Source organism: Camelus ferus, chromosome 7, assembly GCF_009834535.1.
Source record: "Camelus ferus isolate YT-003-E chromosome 7, BCGSAC_Cfer_1.0, whole genome shotgun sequence".
Lineage (NCBI taxonomy): Eukaryota > Metazoa > Chordata > Mammalia > Artiodactyla > Camelidae > Camelus > Camelus ferus.
In genome coordinates, this window is record NC_045702.1 from 12,251,708 (window position 1) to 12,276,773 (window position 25,066).

At 38.4% G+C, this 25,066-nt stretch overlaps 1 protein-coding gene across 1 annotated transcript in view; it reads left to right on the forward strand.

The window, feature by feature from the left end:
• The window catches only part of EXOC4 (exocyst complex component 4), a 698,176-nt gene that overhangs the window by 540,811 nt on the left and 132,299 nt on the right, over positions 1 to 25,066 (forward strand). The window contains exons 12-13 of the mRNA XM_032483367.1: positions 4,331 to 4,467; positions 21,418 to 21,573. Of these exons, the coding sequence (XP_032339258.1) occupies positions 4,331 to 4,467; positions 21,418 to 21,573 (293 nt within the window). The remainder of the gene's footprint in view (positions 1 to 4,330; positions 4,468 to 21,417; positions 21,574 to 25,066) is intronic.

Consider the following 25,066-nt stretch of genomic DNA (forward strand, 5'->3'; position numbering starts at 1 on the left):
AAACATCACACCAGTCAAAATATAGATTCAAAACCAGCAGATTTCCTTCTGGTTTCTGTCATTATTGTCATTGTTGCAGTTGTGATGGTTTACAGCCAGCTACAACTTAGAGCTGATAGTAATTGGAGGATGATATAGCGTAACAATTTTTGGCGACTTGTAGTTGGGTATTTCCCAATAAACAGAAACATTATTGTCATCATCAGACATTCCTGAAGCTCCCACCTTCCACAATTGCTGGGGTGGGTGTGGGGGTGTGTGTGTGTGGTGGGATGTGTCTGGAGTGATGGGTGGATTAACTCTATGTTTTCTTTCAAATTCTTCCTAAAGCAGTTTCCCAGAACCCTAGGTTCTTTGTAGCATTTCTGAACCATCTATGCTCCAAGGGCTAAAACAACACACAAATACTGCCTTCTCCAGATTAAGGCTTTTTGGTTTTGTTTTTTTTCTGAATTGTGAATTTATTTATATATCTTAAAACTTTAAAGTAGCACATTTAGTTGTGTGTATATGTATATATATGTGTGTGTGCATGTGTGTGTATATATTTATGGATTGCCATTATAGAAAATAATATGATCAGGTGAAACTAGGAATTTTTTTATAGAAAAATCTAAGACCTTTAGTCATAAATGTATTGTCTTTAGTACCATGGGAATAATGGTACAGTAATATAGTAATAAAGAGACTGTGGTCTGAGTCCACCTTACCAAATCAGGCTTTTGAGCCACTATTTTGTGTTATAATTACACTCTAAGTAGGTTTTCTCACCCTGTTCTGAATGTGCATCAGTTAATCTAACAGACATCTGTTGAGCACCTGCAACATACCAGATATTTTGCTACTAGGTAGTAGAGAGATGAAGGTAGAGTCATTGATCAAAAACGATTTGTCGTCTGATGAAAGAATACAAATAAAGAAGTGAGCCAGTGATGGCCATGCCCTGTTAGGGCTTGGGCTAAATGGACAAGGTCTTAAATGTCCAGTCATTTTCACGCATTCGTGCATTTTTAAAGTACAGAACCAAAGAGCTAGCCCTGATGCACCGTCTCCTTACTTTAGATTTCTGGTGTATCCCTGTAAGAAACTCGAGTTGTTTATTTTTCATAGCAGTGGTTTCTTAATTGCCTCAGCTATCCTGGGATTTTTTTTTTCCTATTCTCATTTTTCATGTCATGCTCAGACTTTATTACCTGGTAATAAGTTGCAAGAAATGAGAATTGAGTTATATTTAAATAAATATCAATCACTTGTGATATGTTTAATAGAAATTATAATGAATAAAATCAAGGTTTTAGTTATTATGAAGTCATTATAGTCAACATCAGCAAATCCCAAAATTAATAATAAGACAATAAATCATTTTTGATGCCAAAGAAATCAGGTAAACACAAACAGGATTGACCTTATTAGAAATTTGGTATTTTCAGTATTTGTCAGAGCCACTGATTTGGAAATTATTATAAATTCTTGGAAAATGGAAACTTTTTTCCCTGTAAAAATACCCATCATTTGGCAAACTACAGTGTCATTTTCTTTGAAAAGAATGTAGTGATTGATTATCCAGACTGCTACCATGACAAGGTAAACCAACCAAATAGCTGGAAAATTGTATGTAATCATATAGCGTCACATAGGCTCTTGTTGAGCACAGCCATTGGGATTAAACCATGGCATTCCAGTCATTCCCTGAAGGGACTTCCTGTTACCCCAAAACGTTTACCTCCAGGGGATATTCCTATGTGCTTGCAGTCTCCCCTCCCCTCTGACTGTCATCAGCACCGTTCTAGTCACCAAAACCACCGGGACATAGACAACCAAACTGAATCCACCCAAACAGATTTCAGAATGCAAAGATGTCTGCATCTAGCATCTTCCACATGTATGACCTCCCTCACGTTATTTACTTGTGTTAACAGAATTAGTAGTTTCTTTTATTAGTAGTATTGTCCTGAGGAGCCTGAGAAATTATAAATAACCAAGGGAAGAGGGAAACGGGAGGTGGTTTTGGAAAAGAACATCAGCCTTGCTTTTGAGAAGTTGGTAATCTAATCAGGAAGGTCTCCCCCAACACACACACACACCTACACACACCTGAGATGACCTGGAACAATTACACAGAATTCCCTAAGTCTACAAGGACCAGTGCACCAGTGCAACTGAGTGATAAAAATCAGTAGACTAGAAGAGCCATTAAATTATCCTTGGTTACTAGGAGACTGGATTGAGTCATAAGAAAGGAAGGGGCCACCCAAACCTGCCCCAGAGTTGATTATCAATAGCGTAATTGGAAATAGAGCCAGGCTCTTTCTCTCAGTAATCTGAGCCATCTCCCTGAGCGCATCTTCCCTGCAGTGTTTTAGATGTTAAACGGGCTTTGTTAGGATGGCCGAACTCCACTCTCCTTTATTAATTGCTGTCCACATGTTGTAGGATATCCTGTGTTCTTAATCAGAGTGATGATTTTAGATTCTTTTTAGCAGCATGGGGACATGTAGCTAAGCAGAATCAATTCCTGTCACTCACACACAAATGCAGAGGAGCAGGATTATGGAACAGGGTGAAGCTGCAGTGCTTTGATCTTAAAATCGATACAGAAAAGGAAGTTGAACTTTGGGGATTCTATAGAGACTGTAATTTGGTTTCCTCTGAGTTTTGCCGAACAGAACATAACTGCTCCTTCCTTTCACCTTCTGATTATTTTACTTGGGGTAGCAGGGAAAGGGGAAGGAAAGAAGAAATCTCTGCCACAAAATAATCCTGAAGAAGCATCACACGTAAACTCATAACTCAAGCTACTCCTCTGTTGTGTTGAGAAAAGCTGTACACTTTTATCTGTTCTTATCTTCAGAAGAAAAAAAAATTAACCAAAATTGTATCCCATAGTCTGTATGTAAACATAATAAAATGTCTTTAATTATTTCTTGGTTACTGTCAGACTTAAAAAATTTTTCAATGTTTTCTATTATGGCTAAGTCTACCATTGCTTATGTAACTCTAAATAAATACATATTCATCAAACCAGTTATTGACCAAAGGATTCCAAGCTTCTAAGTATGTGATTAATATTCACTCCAGGGTAATTGTGCTCCTTGTGAAAGAGTCATGAACTAGTGGTTTAAACAACTCTGTCTTTTCTTAATCAAAGATTGAGAACTGATTGAATATGCCTCTTTTCAGATACAGCACTGATTCGCTGCACAGGATTATCAGTCTCGAAGATAGGCTTATTGTTTTTTCCCTCGGATATTTCTTTCATTCAGTTTTCAAACCTATCTCAGTCTATTTGGATAGTGCTTCTACAGTGACAAAAACAGTAGGAAATACTATGATTCATGAGAAATGGTTTCTGAGGCAGAATGGTGTAGTTAAGAGAGCCAAGCCCAGAGTCCTGCTTTGTTTCTTTTTCTAAGCCTGCTTCCCCATCCTTACACTGGGATGATGAAGGGATTCAGCTAATAGGTAGGCATGTAGAGAGGATTAAATGAGATAAAGCCTGGAGAGTACCTAACATTGTACTTTGCACTTGCAAGAATCCAATAAGTGTTCATGATTATCACATGATTATATTATTATGTGAGTTTCAAGTGAGGTAACATATGCTGTGTATGTGAAAACATTCTACGAGCCGTGAGGTACAATACAAATGTTGGTTGTTATTCTTAATAGATTGATGGTTTTGAAACTTTTAAAACAAATCCTGGAAGGTTTTTTTTCTTTTTTGTTTTTAATTCTTATTTTATATTGAAGTATAGTCTATTTGCAATGTTAGTTTCAGGTGTGCAGCAAAGTGATTCAGTTATATAAACACATACATATATTTTTTTTCAGATTCTTTTTCATTACAGATCATTACAAGAAATTGAATATGGTTCCCTGTGCTATACAGTAGATCCTTGTTGTTTATCTACTTTATATATACAGTAATATGTAGATTAGGAGTTTGGAAGGCTTTTTCTTTATGCTGCCTGTATAGGTCCTTAATCTCAAAGTAAAATCCTGGGAGTGATAAATCAGGCTTGAACTGAATATTCATTTTCTTCTTAAAAGCTGGAGATATCTTGTGGATGCCAAGAATTCCATGAAATCCAGTGGAAAATCCCTGTCCTGTGTCCTTCCATAAAATACACAGTCTCAGGTCTTTGGAAGGTCAGCACTATGGAAGATACTTTTTTTTTTTTTAATGAATATTTTTAAATGTCAGATCCTTCCAGGAAAGCTTAAGTGTCTTAAATGATTGCATCCTTTTAGGTTCTTCCTCGTCCTGTATGTGACTTGAGTCAAAAAACTCATGGGTTTCTGAGTCCTCTCTCTTCATGTTCTTTTCCAGAGCACAATCATTGTGGAGAAGACAGTGCAAGACCTCTTGAACCTGATGCATGACTTGAGTGCCTACTCGGATCAGTTCCTCAACATGGTGTGCGTGAAGCTCCAGGAGTACAAGGACACCTGCACTGTGGCCTACAGGTAGAGCTTCTGTTGGAAGCTAAGCAAAGTCAAGATCGTGTGGTGGTCGGTGATATTGTACTTCATAGCCTATCTTTCCGCCATTGTGGGAAAGGACCATCCTTGAATTTGTCAAGAGGCTTGATGAGAACATGTACCAAAGAAATAGTGTCCTAGACACATGAATAGTCATACCAACAGAGGAAGTGGAAGGGACAAATGCCCTTAGGACTGCCATTGGGTAGTTTAGATGAAGTGTTAGCCTTGATTTTTCTGCAAGTCTAAAATCGTAAGATTTGTCTTCTTCAAGGAAATTCCACACCTTAATTAGTCCCTCTTGTGATTCTAAAAGATCTCTAAAGTAAAGCAATTTTGAACTCTTAATAACCCTTAATAATCTATAATAGAATTCCTTTTTAGTTTTTTACAAACGTCTTCCTCCTGATGTTTGATCCATAGCCTTCCTACTGTCATGAAAGGATGCTTACACCTGTTTTTAGCATCAGTGGAAATGAAAAGTCATTGTTATGAACTTGAAAACCTTGAGTTTTTTCTCTGATTTCTTTTCTCTGAGTTCAAAAATCTCTTTGAGCTTGTGGAAAAGATCATAGCATTTCTTATAAGAAGCTAATAATAGGAGCAAATTATGGTCTGGTTGACAAGATCTGAAACGATTAGGGAAGGAAAGAATGTGTAATAAAATCCTCGATTTTATGTGATATATAATTAAGAAGAGATAGGTACAGTCCAGCACATAATCAGGTACTACTTGTACAGTGCAGACTATAAGAGCGGAATGAATAAAACCCAAAAGAGAGTGGTAGGCTGGTTGGAGTCGGGTAAAGATCTCACAGGTGAAATAAATAGGTGCTGGACCTTAGAAAAATTAATGGGATTTGGGGAGGTAAAAAGAAAACAGGCATTGCAGGGATGGAGAGGAAGCACCAACATAGTAGCCTGACATTCTGAGGGGAAGTGAGGAGGAGGTTTGAATGGAACAGAGTTATTAGTAGAAGGTAATAGGAAGTAATGTTGAGTAGGAAAAATAAGACCAAATAACAAAGGGTCTTAACACATTTGACTTGGAATTTAGATGTTGCATAGTAGATGGTAAGGAGTCATTATAAGTAAGCCAGGAGGCAGTGTTTGGGGAATATTGATGTGGCCAAGGAATACAACATAGACTGATGCCTGACCTCCTTCACTCCAGCAATAAGTAATGTTTATCCACAATTACGTGAACCAAACAAAGGAAAGAAACCCAGCCATTTCATTGAAAAATGCACTCCCAATAATATTTCACTTTTTTTGTTCAGTGATTATTCATCAAGAATGATGATACACTTAGGTTAAAATCATACATATAATCAACAATTACGCTAAACTCAATTGTGTACTAAGTGAAAATTATAATGGCACTTCAAACAAAAAATAGGTTAAATTTTAATCTTTTGGTAAATAAAATTTTAATTTGGATTTTTAGACTTTAATTTGTACAAATTTTTTTTTTGCAGAAAACCACAAATAGAGTAATAATAAAATACTTTCAAGCATAAAGATTTATTCCATTAGGATCAAATTTGGTGAGGAAATGATAAAGAAATAATAATTCAGAGAGACAAATATCTAACTGTTAAAAAAGAGCTTATTTATGGATATTTTAAATGTATTATGGAGGATATCAAATCCCTATGGTATTGAGATTCCATTGGATATATTTAAATAGTGATTTAAAATGTTAATATTTATAACGTGCCAAAATTATATATTTTATAACCATTAAACTCATGCTAAAAAAAAAAAAAAACCTAAATTTCAACTTTAGAATTTGAGGAGAATATAGTTTTTCAGAATTCCTTTAAGAGATACACAAATGAAAATTTCAAAAGCCATTGCTTTGGGTTAGTTATCTCAGGCTTTCCACTTCTGGGCCACAGATTGTATTTTCACCTTTACCAAACCAGACTCTGAAGTGGCTGTACCAATGTCATGTTTCCCAAGTGAGAGCCCAGCAACATTTTAAAAATTGGCTTTTGTCTTTATTTTAACCTCCATTGAATTTTCAACTTTTTTTTAAGAAGCAAGGCATGTCTTCTTTTTCTTATATTTCATTATGGGTGGCCAATAATTTCTAACAAATAGTAACGTTGGTGAATGTTAATTATAATGGAGACGTTATATACATAACCTGCCAAGGTAAGGTAAAATTAGGATCCCACTGGTGGTCATAGGTATATTGTTGTTGTTCTAGTTATTTTGACAGAAATGTTTCAAAAAGTTTGTATGGCTTGGCACCTTGTTTATTGCAGGTGAGCTTTTCCTCATCATTTATGATCCTGCCTCTCAACATGCCAAGCAATGGGAAGCCTCCTAAATTGACAAAGCAGAGTGGTCACTGTTGAACAGTGTCTTGTTTTGAAACGATAGTCCCCTATCCACAGGACATCGTTCCTTTTTTCTGGAGTGATTTGAAATCACTTTTGTCCTTACACATGAAAAGCCCTCCAAATATATAAAGATGGCTCTCATGGTCCATTTACTAGGTTTTTTCCCTGCCCCTAAACTTAACATTCGTGGGTTCTGATATGTCCTGGGCCTCAAACCATCCCAGTCTTCTTTCTCCATTACCCATTAGCCAAGCAGTGTCTGTCTTAAAAAAGGAGTTCTTCACTCTGAGCCCAGTGTCCCAGGTATGCTTTCATACTTCAGCCAAAAGCACTGCCTTCCTTTTGCAGGACCCAGTGCAAGACACAGGGCTTCTTATTACATCCTTTTATTGTATTTGAGTGTGTGGGGATCAAGAAATCCATCAGTCTCTGATTAAACCTTGAATGAGCTTACATTCTTGGTAGAGAGTAGAAAGGAAAATAGGGGACAAAGAAATTGGACCTGTATATCCACAGCACTCATTTATGACAGAAAATACAAAAAGACAGGTAATGACGACATGCTCTAAGGGGAAGTTACTTAAGGAAGGCAGGGAAGGTTTGGTGAACGATACGGTCTAGGCCTTGCAAAGAATGAGGAGGATTTAAGCTTCAGGAGCTGAAAGGAATGAAGGAACCAGAGCAGTGTCAAGGAGGTAGGAAGAGTAGAAAGAGGAAAAACAAGTTGGGGTTTTGGAAAAGATGGCGAAGCCAAAATGGAGGATCTTGAATGCCAGGATCAAGGAGCTTGGCCTTTTCAAATTAGAGTGAGGAGCCACTGAAGGTGACTCTACAGGGAGTACCAGGTGCAGACTGTGCTGTAGGGAGACCTTTCTGAGCTTTGTGTAAGATGGATGGGAAAGAGAGGATGTCACATCGAGGTAGAAGGGAGGTGGGGGAAGTGGAGGTGAGGGGACAGATCAAGAGACATTAAAGATGTTAATGTGTAGGCATGGCCGCTGTTTGGCTGTTGAGGGGTAAGGAAATATAAGAAGAATTGCTAGTTGAAATTAGTCTTATTTGTTCTATGCTGTAGTTCTGGGATTTTTTAAAAAAACTTAAAATTCAAGATCTCACACTTACCCATTAAATTTAATGTTATTTTTGGCTCATCATTTCAGTCTGTTGAGATATTTTTGAATCCTCACTCTGTCATCAAAAAATCATAGCTATTCCTGCAAATTCCTTGTCATTCTTGGTTTTATAAGCAATCTTTTAGTTTGTTTGTGTGTGTCATTTTTTAAAATGTTCCTCAGGACAGGACTGAGTTGAGAGTTTTGGCGGCCTACTTCTCGAGACTTCCTTTGAGATTGACACCCATAGGTTACTCAGTGCTTCAGAGGTTCGTGTGTTTTTCTGACAATGAACCCAGACTGTAGCCCCAGAATAGTCTCTGGGGCCTAAATTTAAATACCAGCTTTTTCACCTATTAGTTATGTGACCTTGAACTGTTCCTCAGCCTTTCTGTGCCTTAGTTTTCTCATCTATAAAAAGGAGTAATAATAGTTCTTCCCTCATAGGCTTACTTTGAAAATGTCAACCTTTTAGAACTGTTTTTAGCGAAATAGACAGTCCCCCTCAGATGATAAGCTGCTTTTTTGACAATGGCAACGACAACAATGACAATTACCTTTACTACTATTCATGACCAGACCCCCCTATGTTTCATCACCCACCTCGTAAGAGACTTGGATTTCTCGCTGGGGTCCTCCCAGTCCTGACCATGCAGCTACCCCTCCCTCATGTCTCCCTGGGGTGGGCATGTACAAGCCAGCAAGACCAGCTGTTTGTTCAAGAATCCTCTTACCCCTTCCCTTCTAGGACCCATCGCTCCCTGCTCTGCTGAACGCTTTGTTAAGATCTCTCATCTTGGACAACTTACAGATAACCGTTTGAAACAAGATCTCTTAACCTTGAGCCAAATTTACCATTTCTTCATTCAAGATAATGAGTTACCCAGTTAGGAAAGAAACATAGTCATATGGTTTGTTCATTGTGAGCTCTTTCTGGCTCCTAGTGAATACCACTTCCTAATTGTTCACAAACCATCACGAGCAATCTGTTTTAGAATTTTACCTGTAATTCCCAACTTACCCAACTTCCGTAATTTACCTTCTTTTCTTCCATGGGCGTTTGCTTGCAGGCATTTTCCCCTGTCTGGCAGGGTACTGCTAAGATTATCAGCAGTGGTTCTGTGATTCTGTACTTTGAATTATTTCTGTGCCTCAAGGTTCTTGCTTCAATTTATTAAACCTGTGAGAATATTATTTAATTTCAGTAACTTTTGACATAGTTGATTACTCCATCCTTAATTTATTTACTAGGTTTCTAGAATTTCATTTATTTAACAAATTTATTGAGTACTTATACAAAAGTTTGTAGATACAACAGTGAAGCAAACAGACAAAACACTGCCTTCATCGGGTTTACACTCTGTTAGAGATAGGAGGGAAGGGGTAGACAATAAATATAATGTGTAAACATATAAAACATTTTAGAAGATGGTAAGTGCTGCAGGGAAAAATGGAGCAGGGTGAATCGACTCTGGAGTATGGGAGAAGGAGGCTGCAGTTTTACATAGGGGGCCTCTGCAGGCCCCGTCAAGTTGAGGTCTGAGAAAATGCTGAAGGGGGTTTGGGGACTTAGATATCTGGAAAGGGTGCCCTGGCAAAGGGCAAAGGCTCTAAGGCAGGACTCTGCGTGACACGTCTCAGGAACAGCAGGGAGGCCAGTGTGGTTGGGATAAAGTGAACAGAAGGGGTATTAAACGGATGTCCAAAAGGGACCATGTAGGGCCTTGTAGGCCACGGTAGGGTTGTTGAGTTCTACTCTAATTGAGATGGGGAGCCATTGCAGGAATTGTACCTGCGAGCAGCATGACCTAACTTATATTTTAGAATATAGGTATTGAGGCTAGGCTGTAGAGAGGCAAGGATGGAAGCAGGGAGACCGATCAGGGCCTGTGGCAGTGGTCCAGGTGAGAAATGAAGACAGCTCACACTGGTTGATAGCAGCACAGGTGGTGAGAACTGGTTGAACACTGAATATGTGGTTAACCCTGGAACTACCCAGGTTTGAACTGCATGGGTCCACTAATAGGCAGATTTTTTCAATAAATTTTTTTTTTCATTTTGCACATCTTTAAATTAGCTAAGTGTGGGGAAAAGTTTGTGCTTGAATAGAGATCAAATATGTGGGTTAAAAGAGTTAGGAGTTGAGTCCTGATTCTGTCCATCTTCCTGCCCTTGGGTGAGTCACTCAACAATTCTTTGTTCCTTTCCACGTACTTAACAATTGCAGCACATGGATCTTCAACTGCGCAGGGGTTGATGCCCCTAACCCCCACATTGCTCAAGGGTCAACTGTATTTGAAAGAGACAGCCAACAGAATCCCCTACCTGCCAAATTGGATGTAGAATGTGAGAGAGAAAAAGATAGGTATCAGAAATAAACTCAGGACTTTTTATTTGAATGATGAAAAGATGGAGTTGCCAGTTTTTGAGATGGAGGGCACTGCAGGTTTGGGGGCACGTAGATCACAATTTAAATTTGGAAGTGTCTCTTAGACACCCACATGGAGATACAGAGGAGGTAGTTGGGTATATGCATCAAAGGGAGAGACATCTGCCCTGGAGATATTATTTGGCAGCCATTGACATATAAATAGTATATTTAATGGTATTTAAAAGCCACGGACTCAATGAAATCTCTATAGGAGTGAGTTTAAATATGATAGAGGTATATGAACTTCAGGAAGTTTGCAGGATGAGGAGAACCAGCAAAGGAGACTGAGAAGCAACAATCAGTGAAGTATGAGGAAGATGAAGAGAATGTGGTGTCCTGGAAACCAAGTAAAGGGTTGGAGGGATCCCTGGCCCAAATACTGGTATTTGGTCATCATTAGAACTGAGCATTGATCGATAAATTTAACAACGTGGAGGACATTGGTGACTGTCAGAAGAGCTGTTTCTCTGGAGTAATAGGAGTGAAACCTGGATTGATGTGGGCTTAAAAAAGAATCTGGGAGTAGAGAACTTGTATATATAGACGAAACTTTTACAGTGACTTGCTGCAAAAGGGAGCAGAGAAATGGGGTAGTAGCTGGTGAATTGAGGTCACATGAAAGGTTTTTTAAATTGTTTTAGGTGTTATTTTAAACAGAAATAAGTGCATGCTTACATTTGAAAAAATATTTAGGAGAAAGGGAAGATTATTGATGTAGGAGGGAAAGGGGCAAATTGCTTAAATTGCGTCTGGGGTGGGATGTCATGCAGTAGTAAGTGTAGTAGCTGGCTTTAGGCAGGAACTCGGATAGTTTTGTTCACCAGGCTCAGTCCTTCTTACAGGTATTGAGTTATTTCTCTGTCATTTTTATTTCATCATTTGGTTCAAACAGTGCAACTGTATCTGTGCTATACTGCGTTTTGGTGGGGGAATATAGCCATTGCTTTTGGTTCTTGATATATTGTGGTCATTGAGTATCTTGATTCCTTTCCCCCGAGAGAATATACCATCGAATTCTCTGGAATAGCGCCCACTTATTGGTGCCCACTCTCAGATCATTGCTTCTACAGGGTAATATCTGTTGTAATCTACCACAGTTGCTGACTTACAGGTCTAGGATGAGTTTATCTTAAGGTGGGGAAAAAGAATCCTGAGAAGCTTTGAAGAGGCTTAAACAGAAAATCATTTACGTGGTTGTTACACAGCAGCACAGGTGCATGTAACATGTAACCCTATGGTGCCTGTTACCTGTTACTTTATCAGGTTTCTCAGGCTAGGGAGAAAGTGTTTCCTTATTGTGTGAGTCTGAAGATGCAGAAGTGTCCTTACTTCGTCTCTTCCCACTTATTGCCCTCCCCCAGATTGGCACCTGCCGAGGAGTAATTAGGGCAGTCCTAATTTGGACAGCCAAATCCTGATTACAGTGAGAGGAAAAACAGGAAATGTTCTAGTTTGGCTGCCAACAAATGACTGTCTTAAATAGAAAGCCATATACAATTCAGATGATCCGAAATGATGTAACATTGGGGAAGGAGGAAGGGAGCGGGGAAACATTGCAATCTGATTCTTTCTCAGCAGATATCTTTTCCAGAACTGATCCAATCCATAAGCTCACAATGCCCTCTGCTGAGAGCCGGCATGTTTTCTAAGTTTACCGTGAGAACCGGAGCATCCACTGGGAGTTTAGAGATTGGAGGAAAGGTCAAAAACATCTCACCTTTCTCTGAGCACGTCACTCTGGAGAGAAAGCCTGTGCTATACAATGATGTCATGTTACATGCTTGGGATAAAGAGAGGTTTCCTAAAAGGGAAATGAAGACTCGAAGTCTTTTTCTTAATTAGTCACGCCCCTTGGGACTTCAAGGAAAATGCAGCTGAGAATTAAATTCTCTACTGCTCCTCCTTAGCCATCAGGCAGTCGGTCTATTAGTCTGCTCCTTCCTGAGTGCGTCTCTCCCTTTGTCGTCCTTTTTGTCCTGAGATACAACCAGCAGTTTATGTGTCCCTAAACAGTCATTTTAAGTTGGCAAATCACAGCATTTCAAAGATCCTGTCTGTTCCAAGTTAGTATCAGCTCATTAATCAAATTTTTTTTGACCTTCCTGCATTGTGTTGGGCCTACTAGAAAATACCAATAAAACATCTTCTAATCGTCGAGGCTCAGTTGATGTAAGATACAAGCAAATTTTATTAGGAAAAGGTGTCACCATCTTCAGGGGCCCCCTTTCACCACTTCCCCGTTGAGGCCTGAGAACTCATGCCCGAGCCTGAAGGAAGAGGGGTGTGGGGTGAACTTATGATTACCAAGGGCAGAAACCAGGTCTGCCCCAGGGCTGGACACCTGTAGGCCCTAAGGATGTTCGTCCAAAGAAGGAGGAAATTCCTGACAGACCAGAGAGGTTGAACAAGCAGTGGGGCTACATGGATGGACAAGATGTGTTGAGGGGAGAGAAATGAAAATGCCTGTAGTTGGGTAAGAATGAACAGATAAGTTCTGTGTTTTGTTTTTTTTTTTTAAACTTCCCATGCTAAGTAAAGGAGTACCATAGGTTTTGGTGAGGAGGATGGCTTACCTCCTCCATGAGCAAAGTGGTGTTTTAAGAAGCCCTCGGTGGCCCCATTGTGCTAATAACAATCACTGGACCCCATGGGCTATGATGGCTTATGACCCTCTTCAGGTTTCCTGTGTAGACAGAGGCCAAGTTCCTGCAGGAATGAGAATCTAGTTGAGCTGGCCTTGCTGCCTTTGAACCTCAGAAGAGCCAAAGTCATGTGCCAGGGAACCCTCTGCAGGCCCACGCCTGCCTGCCTTCTGGCTCGCCTCCTGACACTGTGTGTCTTCCACCCTCTCGGCCTACCTACCAGTGATGCGTTCATTTTTATTAAATATGAAAGAGATAACAAAAGGAAATCTATAAAAATATGTACAGTATCTAGTTCATAGGGAGCACTCAGCAAATGGGAGCTTTTATAATTTATCATGCATGGCTCTGTTTTGATATTTATCTCACTGTACTGCTATTTAAATTTTTTATTACATACTGCTTGATCAGTTACCGGTTTCCACGTCTTCCTCAAAAATACCATTTTTCAATCATGATTCACAGCAAGAGTTATTAGGGGAGATTTCAAAATACACAAATCCATTTCCCACATTAGGTCCACTGAGCAATAGGTCTGGGCAACAATAGTTGAAAATGTCCACAAAGTGATTCTTCTGTGTATTAGTGATCTGAACTCAGGCTTTAGAAGGAAGTTACTGTATCTTCTTCCACATGATTATTCCAGCGTTTAACATGATATCTGCATATTGGTCTTTCCCTCATGTTTATTAATCAAGTGAATAACTTTACTTTTCTAGTTCACCTCAGCTGCCTTCCTGCCAAATACAGATGCTGCCCACCCAGCCAGGCATCCCACAGATTCCTGACTCAAGTCTACCATGATGAGCTAGGAGTCTGTTGCAGTCTCTCTGGTGCAAAGTAATGAGGACCTGGACTGGACTGGACATACACACTCAGGAAAGCACTGAGTCATTGTACAAGGGGCTTCCAGTCATCAGCTCATCCCATCACTCACAACACCTCTGAAGATTAGATTCTCCCAACCTTACCAATGAGAAAGCAGAGGTCCAGAAAGGTTCGTACTGTGGCTAAGGTCACAGAGTGTGCAAGTGATAGTATGTGCATTAAAAGCGAAGTCTAATTCTAAAGCCCAAAGAAGAGATAAGGAAATTAAAGAGGAAATGGGAAACTCAAAAAAGGTTTCAAATAGTTTGGAGAGACGTTGTAATAGGAGCAGACTCCAGAACAGTCAGGGTGGGCTCAGTTCAGTCTCCCTCATCAGCCACTTGATATGGCAAGTTCCTTAATCTTTGTGCCTTTGTACATCATCTATGAAATTGGAATGATAACAGTGCCTACCACACAGGGATGTTAGCAGGACTGAAAGAGTTAGCGTATGTAACGTGCTTAGAAGAGTGCCTAGTTCATGGTAAATACTAAAGAAGTCTCAGCCAATGTTGTTATTATTCATTGTTGATTCTATTGGTGATGTTCTGGTCATTATTTATTTTTAAATTCATTGATAATATTGTTGTTATTTGCTAGAAAGATTGCAGAAGGGATATTTTTATGCCCTCTGTTCTATCCCTGGTGTTTCGTGCTTCGCTAGTATCAACTATTCATTCATTCAGCCCTTATCCATTCAGTAATTACTTATTAAGCACTCCTGGGGCCCATCATTATTCTAGAGCTAAGGGTACAGAAGTGAATAAACTAGGCAGAGTCCTGCCTTAATAGATTTTCCACTCATTCATGGAGGGACTTAGAAAATAATCAAGTAACAAAATAAATTTCTCAGAAATAACAGGAAAAGATTCAGGCCAGCATCAGAAATGACCTCACTGTAGGCATGATGCTTGTGGTCAATTCTCAAGGACAAAGAGGAGCCACTTGGAGATACGGGGAAGAGAATCCTAGGCAGAATGTGGAGCAGATTAGTGTGACCAGAACAGAGGGAGCGAAGAGATTGAACACTGAGTGAGGTTAGACAGGTGCAGGGCTCGGGTCATTTGGGTTATTTCTGGCTAAACAGTGGAATCACTTGAGAGCTTAAAGAATACCCATGCGGAGCCTCACTTCAGCATGTGAAATTGATACTTTTGTAAAAATGCTTCCCAAGGGTTTTAATGTGAAGTCAGGATTAAGGACCATTGATGAAGGATCTCAAGGTCAGGGAATTTGAGTTTTAATCTAAATGAAATGGAAAGATGTTAATTTAGGGTTGAAACCAGGAGTTACCCAGTCTGATAACTTTTTATAAAGATCTTAAGGATATTCATATTTAAATCTGTGTATCATAAAAAAATCTGAATATTGACAGTTGAGACAGATTTTATATTCTTGGTCCACTATGTTGCAATATATTTATTTTCTTCTTGGTTTTTTATACATCAAACAGTTACAACCCTCCATATGAGAACGTGTCCATTTAAAGGTTGTTACTAAATTATCTCCAATAGTTACTTCTATAACCTCTCAAATTCCGAGTCCTTTCCCTGGGTTCTCTTGGATTGTTTCTCTTTCTTATCAACCATCTCCAGGGTTATCAGGTGTTTCGTAAGTTGTGATACCAAGGTAGGGATTCACACCATCCTAAAGCTCTCTGACCAGCGTTGAGTGTGATTAGAAAGACAATCCACTATTTCTCTGCTCTTTTCCTTTTTGTTCTGCTTCATCTTATTTCTAGAGACTTTTTAGGTTTGCCTTTGCTTTTATGTTTGTTTTGTTTTCATCAGCAGCGTAGCACCAGCTCTTATTTCTACATCCCCCATTGTCACGATCACTGTGTTGCTGGACGTTGCACTGCAGTTTGCCTTGCTACAGGTCCAGTCATTCACGGTCAGAAATGGACTACAGTGGCTTAATTTGGAGCAGCCTTGTCTGGGGTTCATTTGCCTAGCTTGGTGCCTAGTTTTTAAAGTGTGCGAAAGATTCATTCTAGTAGAAGAGTAAACATCATGGCCAGGCTGTCACCAAACAGTTGAATCCAATTAGCCCCACCTGCCCCTGGTTGTTTACCTAATGAAAGATTCAGCACCCCAGCTGTGTCCAGGGACCAGGCGCACTTGAACTTCCCAACTGTGCAAGAGGGGAAGCAGTGCGCATCAGGGCCAGTCGACACCAGCAGATGTTTTCGGAATGAAATTCACTTGGCTGTGTCTAGAGGGTGGACTCTTCCCATGGCAGCCTCATCACCTGTTCCAAGAGGTATACCTGTTTTCCTCTTCCTCCTGGGAACGGGTACAAATAGTTACACAGATGATTCTGTCTGTGGCCCACTGAGCTGTGAATTAATTAGTAGCTTGTGGTTCTGGCAGTGATGATTAACCCTACTCCTCTTGCGGAATAATTGTTGTAGATTCAGTTCTCCTTTTTTTGAGGCTATTTGGATATATCCTGGAATTTTAAACCCACATAATCCAGTTTATCACAAAATTATAAACTAATAAATGCAATCCATCAGGATGGGATCTTTGCCATTTGAATGGAAAATTCCCTTTCAGTAATTGTATGTTGTTAATCAAAGTTAATATTTCAAATTAGAATATTTGGAATTGCTTTTGGGATTGCTGTTCATTACAATATGAATTAATAATTCATTGTTGAGGGCAGCATATAGGTGACATGCTAGTTAATTTAGATTACTGTTTTTAGTAAGATAGGATCTATGAATATTAGTGAAGGTGGTAATGTAATACCATATTATTGAATTATACCAGTCTTTAAAGAAATGTAAGTAAATAATGTTAGTACCTTTAACATAGTATCCCACTAAGCAGCTGTTTTTTTTTTTAATTCTAGCCAGTGCTAAACTGAAAAATTCTAGATCCCAAGAATGTACAATACCATCTCACACCTACAGATCCAAACTGTTTCCTGAACCCTGGGGCAGATGTGGGCCAGCATGGATGGCTCAGTGATTTAGAGGGTGGAAAACTGATTTGAGCTTTTAATTCTGTGGGGCAGAATTTGACTTGTAGTGTAGGCATAAGAGGAATTGAACTACTTAGCCTAAGTTCTTTCTAGATATGGACACTGAAATTTTAATTTTATATAATTGCCACATGTCACAAGATAGTGGTCTTCTTTTGATTTAAAAAAAAACATTAAAAACTGTTAACACTATTCATAGCTTACAACACATACAAAAGGGCAGATTTGACCAACAGGCTGTAGTTTGCCCAACCCATTATAGAGGACAAAGCCCTAATTATGAGGTTATAAACAATAAGTACAAAAGGAGGGTTTTTATTCATTTGCTTTCCAAGAGGGAAGATGACTGTAGGCTGATATAGTCAACAAAGTCTTCACAGAGAAAGTGAGGGAGACTTTCCAGTAATAGACCACCTCTGAGTAAGTGACGTAGAAGGGAAGACTTGTCAGTAAGCAGTCCTTGGTTCATTTGTTCTGTGAGTCAGGATTTTTTTATGTTGGACTTTTTTTATGTTGGACTTTCAGAGAGGAACACACTTGTATTCATTATTCTGATTTGTGTTAAATTCAGAGAGGCATGGTGAGAGCGTGGCAAAGTAATCTGTAATTTGATCAAAATGCCAAATAGCTTGATCGCTCACCTAAGTCATTCAGTGCAAGAGTAGTAGTAAAGGAAAACCATTAAAATGGTTATCTAGACTCCTAAAACTGAAGAGGGCTTATTTTTATGTCCAGTTCAGTTCTTATATACTTTCCAAATACCAGGTACTGTGCTGGACACTGGGGGCACAGAAATTAATGAGAAATCAATTCTGTCCTCAGAGAACCCATCATCCAGTTTGGGATGCCAACTTGTAAAGAAGTGGGGTAGGACCAATGAGAGCAGAGGTATGTCTCAGGCAGCGGTTCGCACCCTTGACTGCACATCAGAATCACCTGTGGAACTTTTTAAAGTTCTGATGCTTGGGTCCCAACCCCAGAGATTTTGATTTACTAGGTCTTAGATGTGGCTTGGGAACCTAGTTGTTTTGTTTTGTTTTGTTTTTAAAGCGCTGCAGGTTTAGTCAGAGTTGAAAACCTTGGATAAAGGGTGATAAAGCACGAAAGAGAGGACTCAGCTGTCCCAGGGGAAGAGCTGAAGTAATGTTTGAGCGCTAGAGGCAAACAAGATGAGAAAAGGCTCTCTAGGCAGAGATAATACACACAAACAGGAAACAGTTTATCCCACTCAGAAAACGCTAGATGACTCATTATGGATAGGGTTTTCAGCCAACACAGGCAGGGGTTGGTCTGGGAGTAGTAAACAGAGACAAAAGAGGGAAATAATAGCAGGAGGTGAAGATGATAAGGTAGATGTTCATGCCTTGCTAGGTTTGGAGTTGGCTTAGAATGAAGAATCAGTGAAGACTTCTAAGAAGGAGAAAACATGATTACATTTGTACAGTCTTAGGAAAATAATTCTTCCAACTAATGTGGTGAGTTGGACTGATGGTTTTAAAGCTCCAGGCAAGACACCCAGTTACAAAGTTACTGCTAAGTCCAAGTGAGACATGATGAGGGTCTAAATATAGGCTAAGGGCAATGAACCTGGACAGGAAACAACAGATTAATGAGATACTAAGCAGATGAAATTAGCAGGATGTGGTGTCTGTGGGTGATGAGGATGACTTCTTAAAGGCCCTACCTCTTACCACTGTCACACTGGTGGTAGCATTCTAACATGTGAATTTTTGAGGGACACAACATTGAGACGATAGTAGAGGTGAAGACCCAAGAGGAGCTAGCATTTTAACGCCTCCATGGCCAGGAACTTCATCTGTGCAGAAGTTATGCATGGATTTTTCCTCTTTTGAATGAAATGACGAAAACTCTGTGCTTAGAAATGAGCCACCCTACTTGGAGTAGAGAAAGTGGCCCCTAAAAAAAATCAGAATCCTACACGTATGACATATGCAACTAAGTACCTCAGTTTGTACCAACCACGTACGGAGAGAATGTTTTAAGCCAAAAAAAAAAAAAAAAAAAAAGGAAGTAAAAAAAGTCTTCAAAACTTATTTGGAACTAGAGAAACCTGTAAGATCCAGGAGAGGCAAGTACAACCCATCTAATAGTGACATCTCTAAAACTCAGGGCAGATGTGGCTTCCTGCAAAGGACCAGCCCCATTGAGGTCGAGCTTGTAGACCAGAAGAGCAAACCACATGAGAAAACTCACCGTCATGAGAAAAGAAGGAAAATGTAATAGGACATTTGACATCCAAAGAAGTACCAAAAAAAATAGAGAGCCACATAAAAAGAACTTTAAAATTGCTGATTTTAAAATATTCAAAGAAATAAAGGAAGGAATAGAATCCATAATACAAGTTCAGGGCATTTTGAAGGAGGAAGCCAGTGGGTTTCTGAAAAAGCTAAATAGAAAATCTAGAAGTGAAAATTGTAGTCACTGAAAAATTTGTAAGAAAGAGGAGGTGGATTAAATCATAGAGTGGATCCTGGAGAGAGACTTCATGAATTGAAGAAGTGAATGAGAGGTGAGAAATTGAAGTCAATGCGTGAAGGTCACACTCAATTTATGAGTGTCTGTGAAGGAGAGTGAGGAGCTTTCCTAGAGAGAAATCCTAAATCAAGAAAGAGATTTACTCATTCATTCACTTAAAAAAATAACACATGGAGCTGGGGACTATATTGGGAGAGAACAGATACACAGGAAAGGGAGGGGGTAACTGCAGGGAGAGAGGGTCTTCTAGATCCTAGGTAGAGGGATTACTGAAAGTGAATGAGGGGGAAACAGATTTGAACATACTTCTGTGGAGAAGCAGAGGTGGAAGGTTTGAAAGTATGGAACTGGGTCCCCTCCTTTCTTTGGCAGATGGGAAGAATATGGGGGATAAGCAATGAGGAGATAAAGAAAAGGTAAAGGTTTAAAAAAATAGCCGTAGGGGGAATGGGAGAGGAAGTTGATCAGAGACAGGTAAAAAGAGCTCCAGAGAATGCTGAGGGCTCTCTGGTGTGGAGTAGCGTAGGGTGAATTGGTACCATTCTAAAAGACTGTATTTAGCATCCCACATTTAAATGTGTAAAAATTATATTGTAGGATTAATCCATAAATATTGCAGAAAAGATGCAGGAAAATAATAAGGAAAAAACAGGAAGAGAAGGTACCAGTGAGAGGAATTTGAGAGATTCCAAGGAAGAAGATTCTGTCTAATTTTTGTATCACTGACCATAGTTACTGTTAGAAAACTTTTGCTTGTAGTGAGTTGGAGGAATTCTAGAAATCAGCTATGGTTCTTTTATTTATTCTAGCTTATTTTCAGAGAACTAGGACACTGTTGCCCCTTCCAACATGAAATCATGTTACCCCAAGTCATGTTGTCCTGAGTCAAGGTTAAAGCTTCAATAGCTTTTTGTCTACAAACATTAATTGTCTCTTGGGTAAAAGGGATTTTATCCCACATCCAAGCTTATACACCATACATATATTATGTATTTAGAGGTGTATTACGGTCTCCAGTATAACCCTTCCACCAGTGTAAGTTCCTGCCTCTGATCGAGGGAGAAACTCCCTATGGTCTTGGTCAACTTCAGAGGGCTGGCCAGCTTATTAGCAATACCTTCATAAATAAATGTCATTCTGTCACCTAGAATTGCTGATGAGGATTTTTAGACTGTTGAAATTAGTTATAGTGACAGAATTGTTGAACAGAAAGGGAAGCTTTTTAATTAGGTTGAAATCGAACATTTATGATGAATTTACAGGTACATTCTGGTAAGAGAAGTGTTAATAGCTCACCCATGGGACCTATTAAAGGACTTGAAGCCTGTCATTCTGGGTCACTAGTCAAAGCCCACTGGAGAGAGCAATAATCAAAGACTTTTTCTGCCTGACACTAGGGCAGAAGGCTTCTCTGTGATGGTAGATGTGCTGTGACTTAGAGGGGGTCCATGGTTCAAAAAAAACACCTTCAAGTAGAGCTAATTGATCATTTAAACCAAGAAGTCAGAGAACAGAGTTTTGTAACACTTCCATCACCTTTCGAGTATCGTTTATTTTGTTATTTAATTGCAGTCTCTGATATGGTTAACTCACTTTTTATTTGTTCAACATCTTTCTTGAAAGAGTCCCCCACTCCCAAACCTACCATAAACTTTTATTTATCCTAAGGGATTAACTATGAAAAGGGAATTAGTTAGTACTATTAGTTTTTTAATTACTCAACAATGAAGAACCTAAGAATGGAATCTGGAAATGATGTTTCCCACAAAAGTGAGCTATTAATGGATGCCATGCCTCCAGTTACTAGATAATGGGTTATATTAATAAGAGAGATGGATGTGGTATCTTTTTTCCCATGGCAGAGGTAGATTAAAAAAATACTAACGGCAAGGAGGGGTATAGCTCAGGTGGTAGCATGCATACTTAGCATGTATGAGGTCCTGGGTTCAATCCCCAGTACCTTGAATGAATGAATGGATGGATGAAAAAAATGCCAGCTGGAAACCAAGCAGTGTCCTGAAGTGTCTCTTTTCTGTTGGTCCTTTTAGGGGCATTGTCCAGTCCGAAGAAAAACTTGTCATCAGTGCATCTTGGGCAAAAGATGATGATATCAGCAGGCTTCTGAAATCTCTTCCAAACTGGATGAATATGGCTCAACCCAAACAGCTGAGGCCAAAGAGAGAAGAGGAAGAAGATTTCATAAGGTAAAGGGTCAATTTTCTAAGTTGTACTAAACATGGGAAGGAAAAACATCTGTTTAGCTCATTACTTCTTACATGAAATTTTGACCAATTCTAAATATCAAACAGCAATGACCTGAACTTAGTCAAGTCTGTTTTTATAGTACTACACCTCATGTCCCATGCAAGTGTGGCTTGTACTCAGAACTCTAGAAGGAAGGGATTGATATGAATCAAATTTGGGATATTGCTAAATCAAGTTAAAATATCTTTTAATTTCTACATCATTCTCCCCTCTTAAGGGAAACATAATTTACTCATTAATTCATTTATTTATTCAGCATTTGTATGGACCTTGTTATGTGCCATACCTGGGAAACATGAGAATTAATAATATAAAGTTCCTGCCCGTAAGTATGTTACAGTGTTCTTAGCCTGTTCTTTAGTTCATAGAATTGTTGGTGGAACTTTCTAGAAATACAAGTGTGCTCCCCATGTTTGTTCATATACAGTGTAATATCTCCAGTTGTTTTCTGCTTATTTTGACAAAAGTAAGGTCTCTCTTTCAACTTCATCACTCAGCATTTACCTTTGTACTGTTTAAATTATTTACTGGGCCATGAAGATGTGACTGAATTTGATGAAGCTACTCATTTTCACGTGGCTGGCTTGCCACAGTGAAATATTTTTACTTCTGTCATTTTAAAGCTGTGTATAATGAGAGGAAAAGTGAAAATAATATTTTGTCACATCAAAATTAGGTTTATTTTTACTGGATTTTGCCTACCCAAATGAATGAATAAATAGTGTGGGGAGAAAAAGAGTAAAAGTACTTTAAAGAAGCAAAGACCAGAAAAAAGAATTAAAGAGGTAGTGGCCAATATTTTACTTTAATTCATCATAGAACTCTGGGCTCATCTCTTTCTCCAAATGTGGGTTGCAACTTAGATAAACAGATCTTTACCCTTCACAAAGTTAACCATATTCATACACTATAGTGCCACATTTTTACCAACATTTTACTATGAAAAATTGCTATAGTGCCATTTAAAACTTTCTCAAATCATGAGACTCAAAAGCTAAGCTGTAATTTAACCTAAAGCTTTCCTATTTATGTTTTCTTCCTTATTAGTCACATTATCACAGAAAAACTTGTCAGCTAGTTGCATTGATAATAAGAAAACTGTATATTATAGTTTTTTAATTGATAGATTTAATTTGCATGTGGGAGCAGTTTAGGTTTATAAAAATATTGAGTGAAAAATACAGAGTTCCTATATATCCCCTCACCTACCCTCACCCCTCAATTTCTTCTATTTTTAATGTCTTGCATTAGTGTGGCACAATTGTTAAAATTGGTAAGCTAATATTGATACATTATTATTAACTAAAGTCTATAGTTTAGGGTTCACTCTTTGTGTTATACATTCTATGAGTTTTGAGAAGTATGTAATGATTGTACCTATTCTATGGCTGCAATGAATGTAACCATTTCAGGATTACTCAGTATTATAGTTTCACTGCCCTAAAAATCCTCTGTGCTCCTCCTGTTCATCCCTGCCTTCCTCTCCTCCAACCCCTGGCATCTGCTGTTTTCTTTACTGTCTCCATAGTTTTGCCTTTTCCAGAATGTCATGTGGTTGGAATCATACAGTATGTAGCCTTGTCATATTGGCTTCTTTTGCTTAGCAACATGCACTTAAATTTCCTCCATGTCTTTTTGTGGCTTGATAACTTTTTTATCTCTGAATAATATTCCATTGTATGGACATACCACAATTTGTTTATCCGTTCACCTACTGCAGGATATCTTAGTTGCTTCCAAGTTTTGGCAATTATACATAGAGCTGCTATAAACATTCATGTGCAGGTTTTTGTGTGGGTGTAAGTTTTCAGCTCATTTGGGTAAATACCATGGAATGTTATTGCTGGATTGTATGTCAAGAGCATATTTAGTTTTGTAAGAAGTTGCCAAACTGTATTCCAAGGTGGCTGTACCATTTTTGCATTCCCACCAGCAGTGAATGAGAGTTCCTGCTCCTCACTAGCATGTGGTGGTGATAGTGTTTTAGATTTGGTACATTCTAATAGGTATGTAGTGATCTCATTGTTTTAATTTGTATTTCCCTAATGACATATGATGTTGAGCATCTTTTCATATGCTTATCTGATATCTATATGTGTTTTTTGGTGAGATATCTGTCCAGATCTTTTAACCATTTTTAAATTGGGTTGTGTGCCATCTTATTGTTGAGTTTTTAAAGTTCTTTGTATATTTTGATATCAGTCCTTTAACTGATTGGTGTTTTGCAAAAATTTTCTCCCAGTGTATGCCTTGTCTTTTTGTTCTCTTCATAGTGTCTTTTTGTAGAGCAGAAGGTTTTCATTTTAATGAAGTCAGACTGAATGATTTTTAAAAATGCTGTGCTGCCTTTGATTTTGAGTGTTTTGTATGATTCCACTTCTTCTCTTAGTATACAAATTATACTTCTTTTTTTGTTTTTTTTTTTTACTTTAACTGATTACCCTAGAGTTTGTAATATACACTTACAACTAATCCAAGTCTACTTTTAAATAACGCTATACAACTAAACAGGTATTGCAAGCACCTTATAACAAAGTAGTCCCAATTTCTCCCTCCCATCACTTATAACATTGCTGCCGTTCTTTTCATTCATCCATAGCTATAATCACTGTGTATAATGTTGCCATTATTATTTTGAACAAACCACTACTTGTTAGATCAATTAAGAATAAGAAGTAAAAGATTTTATTTCCCTTCACTTACTCCTCCTTTAATTCTCTTCCTTTCTTAATATCAGTCCAAGTTTCTGACCTATATTACTTTCTTTCTCCCTAAAGAACTTTTTTTGTTAACATTGCTTATAAGGCAGGTCTACTAAAGACAGTTCCTTTTCATTTTTGTTGGAGAAAGTGTTTACTTTTCCCTCACTTTTGAAGAATACTTTCACAGAGTTCAAAACTTTAGGTTGGTGATTCTTTTTAATTCTTTAAGTATTTAACTTCGCTATTCTTACTTCCATAGTTTTTGAAGAAAAGTCCAATGTAATTTTTATCCTTGTTTTTTATAAGTGAGATACTTTTTTATAAGTGAGATACTGCAAAATTCCTTTCTTTGTTTTTGATTTTGTGCCATTTGAAAATTATACGCTGAGGTATAGGGGGTTTTTTTTTGGTTTTTGATGGTTTTTTTGTTTGTATTTTCTTGGCATTTTTCATACTTGATATGCTCTGAGCATCCTGGATCTGTGATTTGATGTTAGTCATTGGTTTGGAGAAATTCTCAGTTATTGTTACTTCAAATATTTCTTGTTTCTTTTTCTCTTCTCCTTCTGATATGCCCACTACACATACATTACACATTTTTAATTGTTCCTCAGTTCTTGGATATTCTGTTCTGTCTTTTCATTATTTTCTTTTCCCTTCAGGTTTTAATTTTGGAAATTTTTATTGACATTTTTTTAAGGTGACTGATTCTTTCCTCGGTTATGCCCAG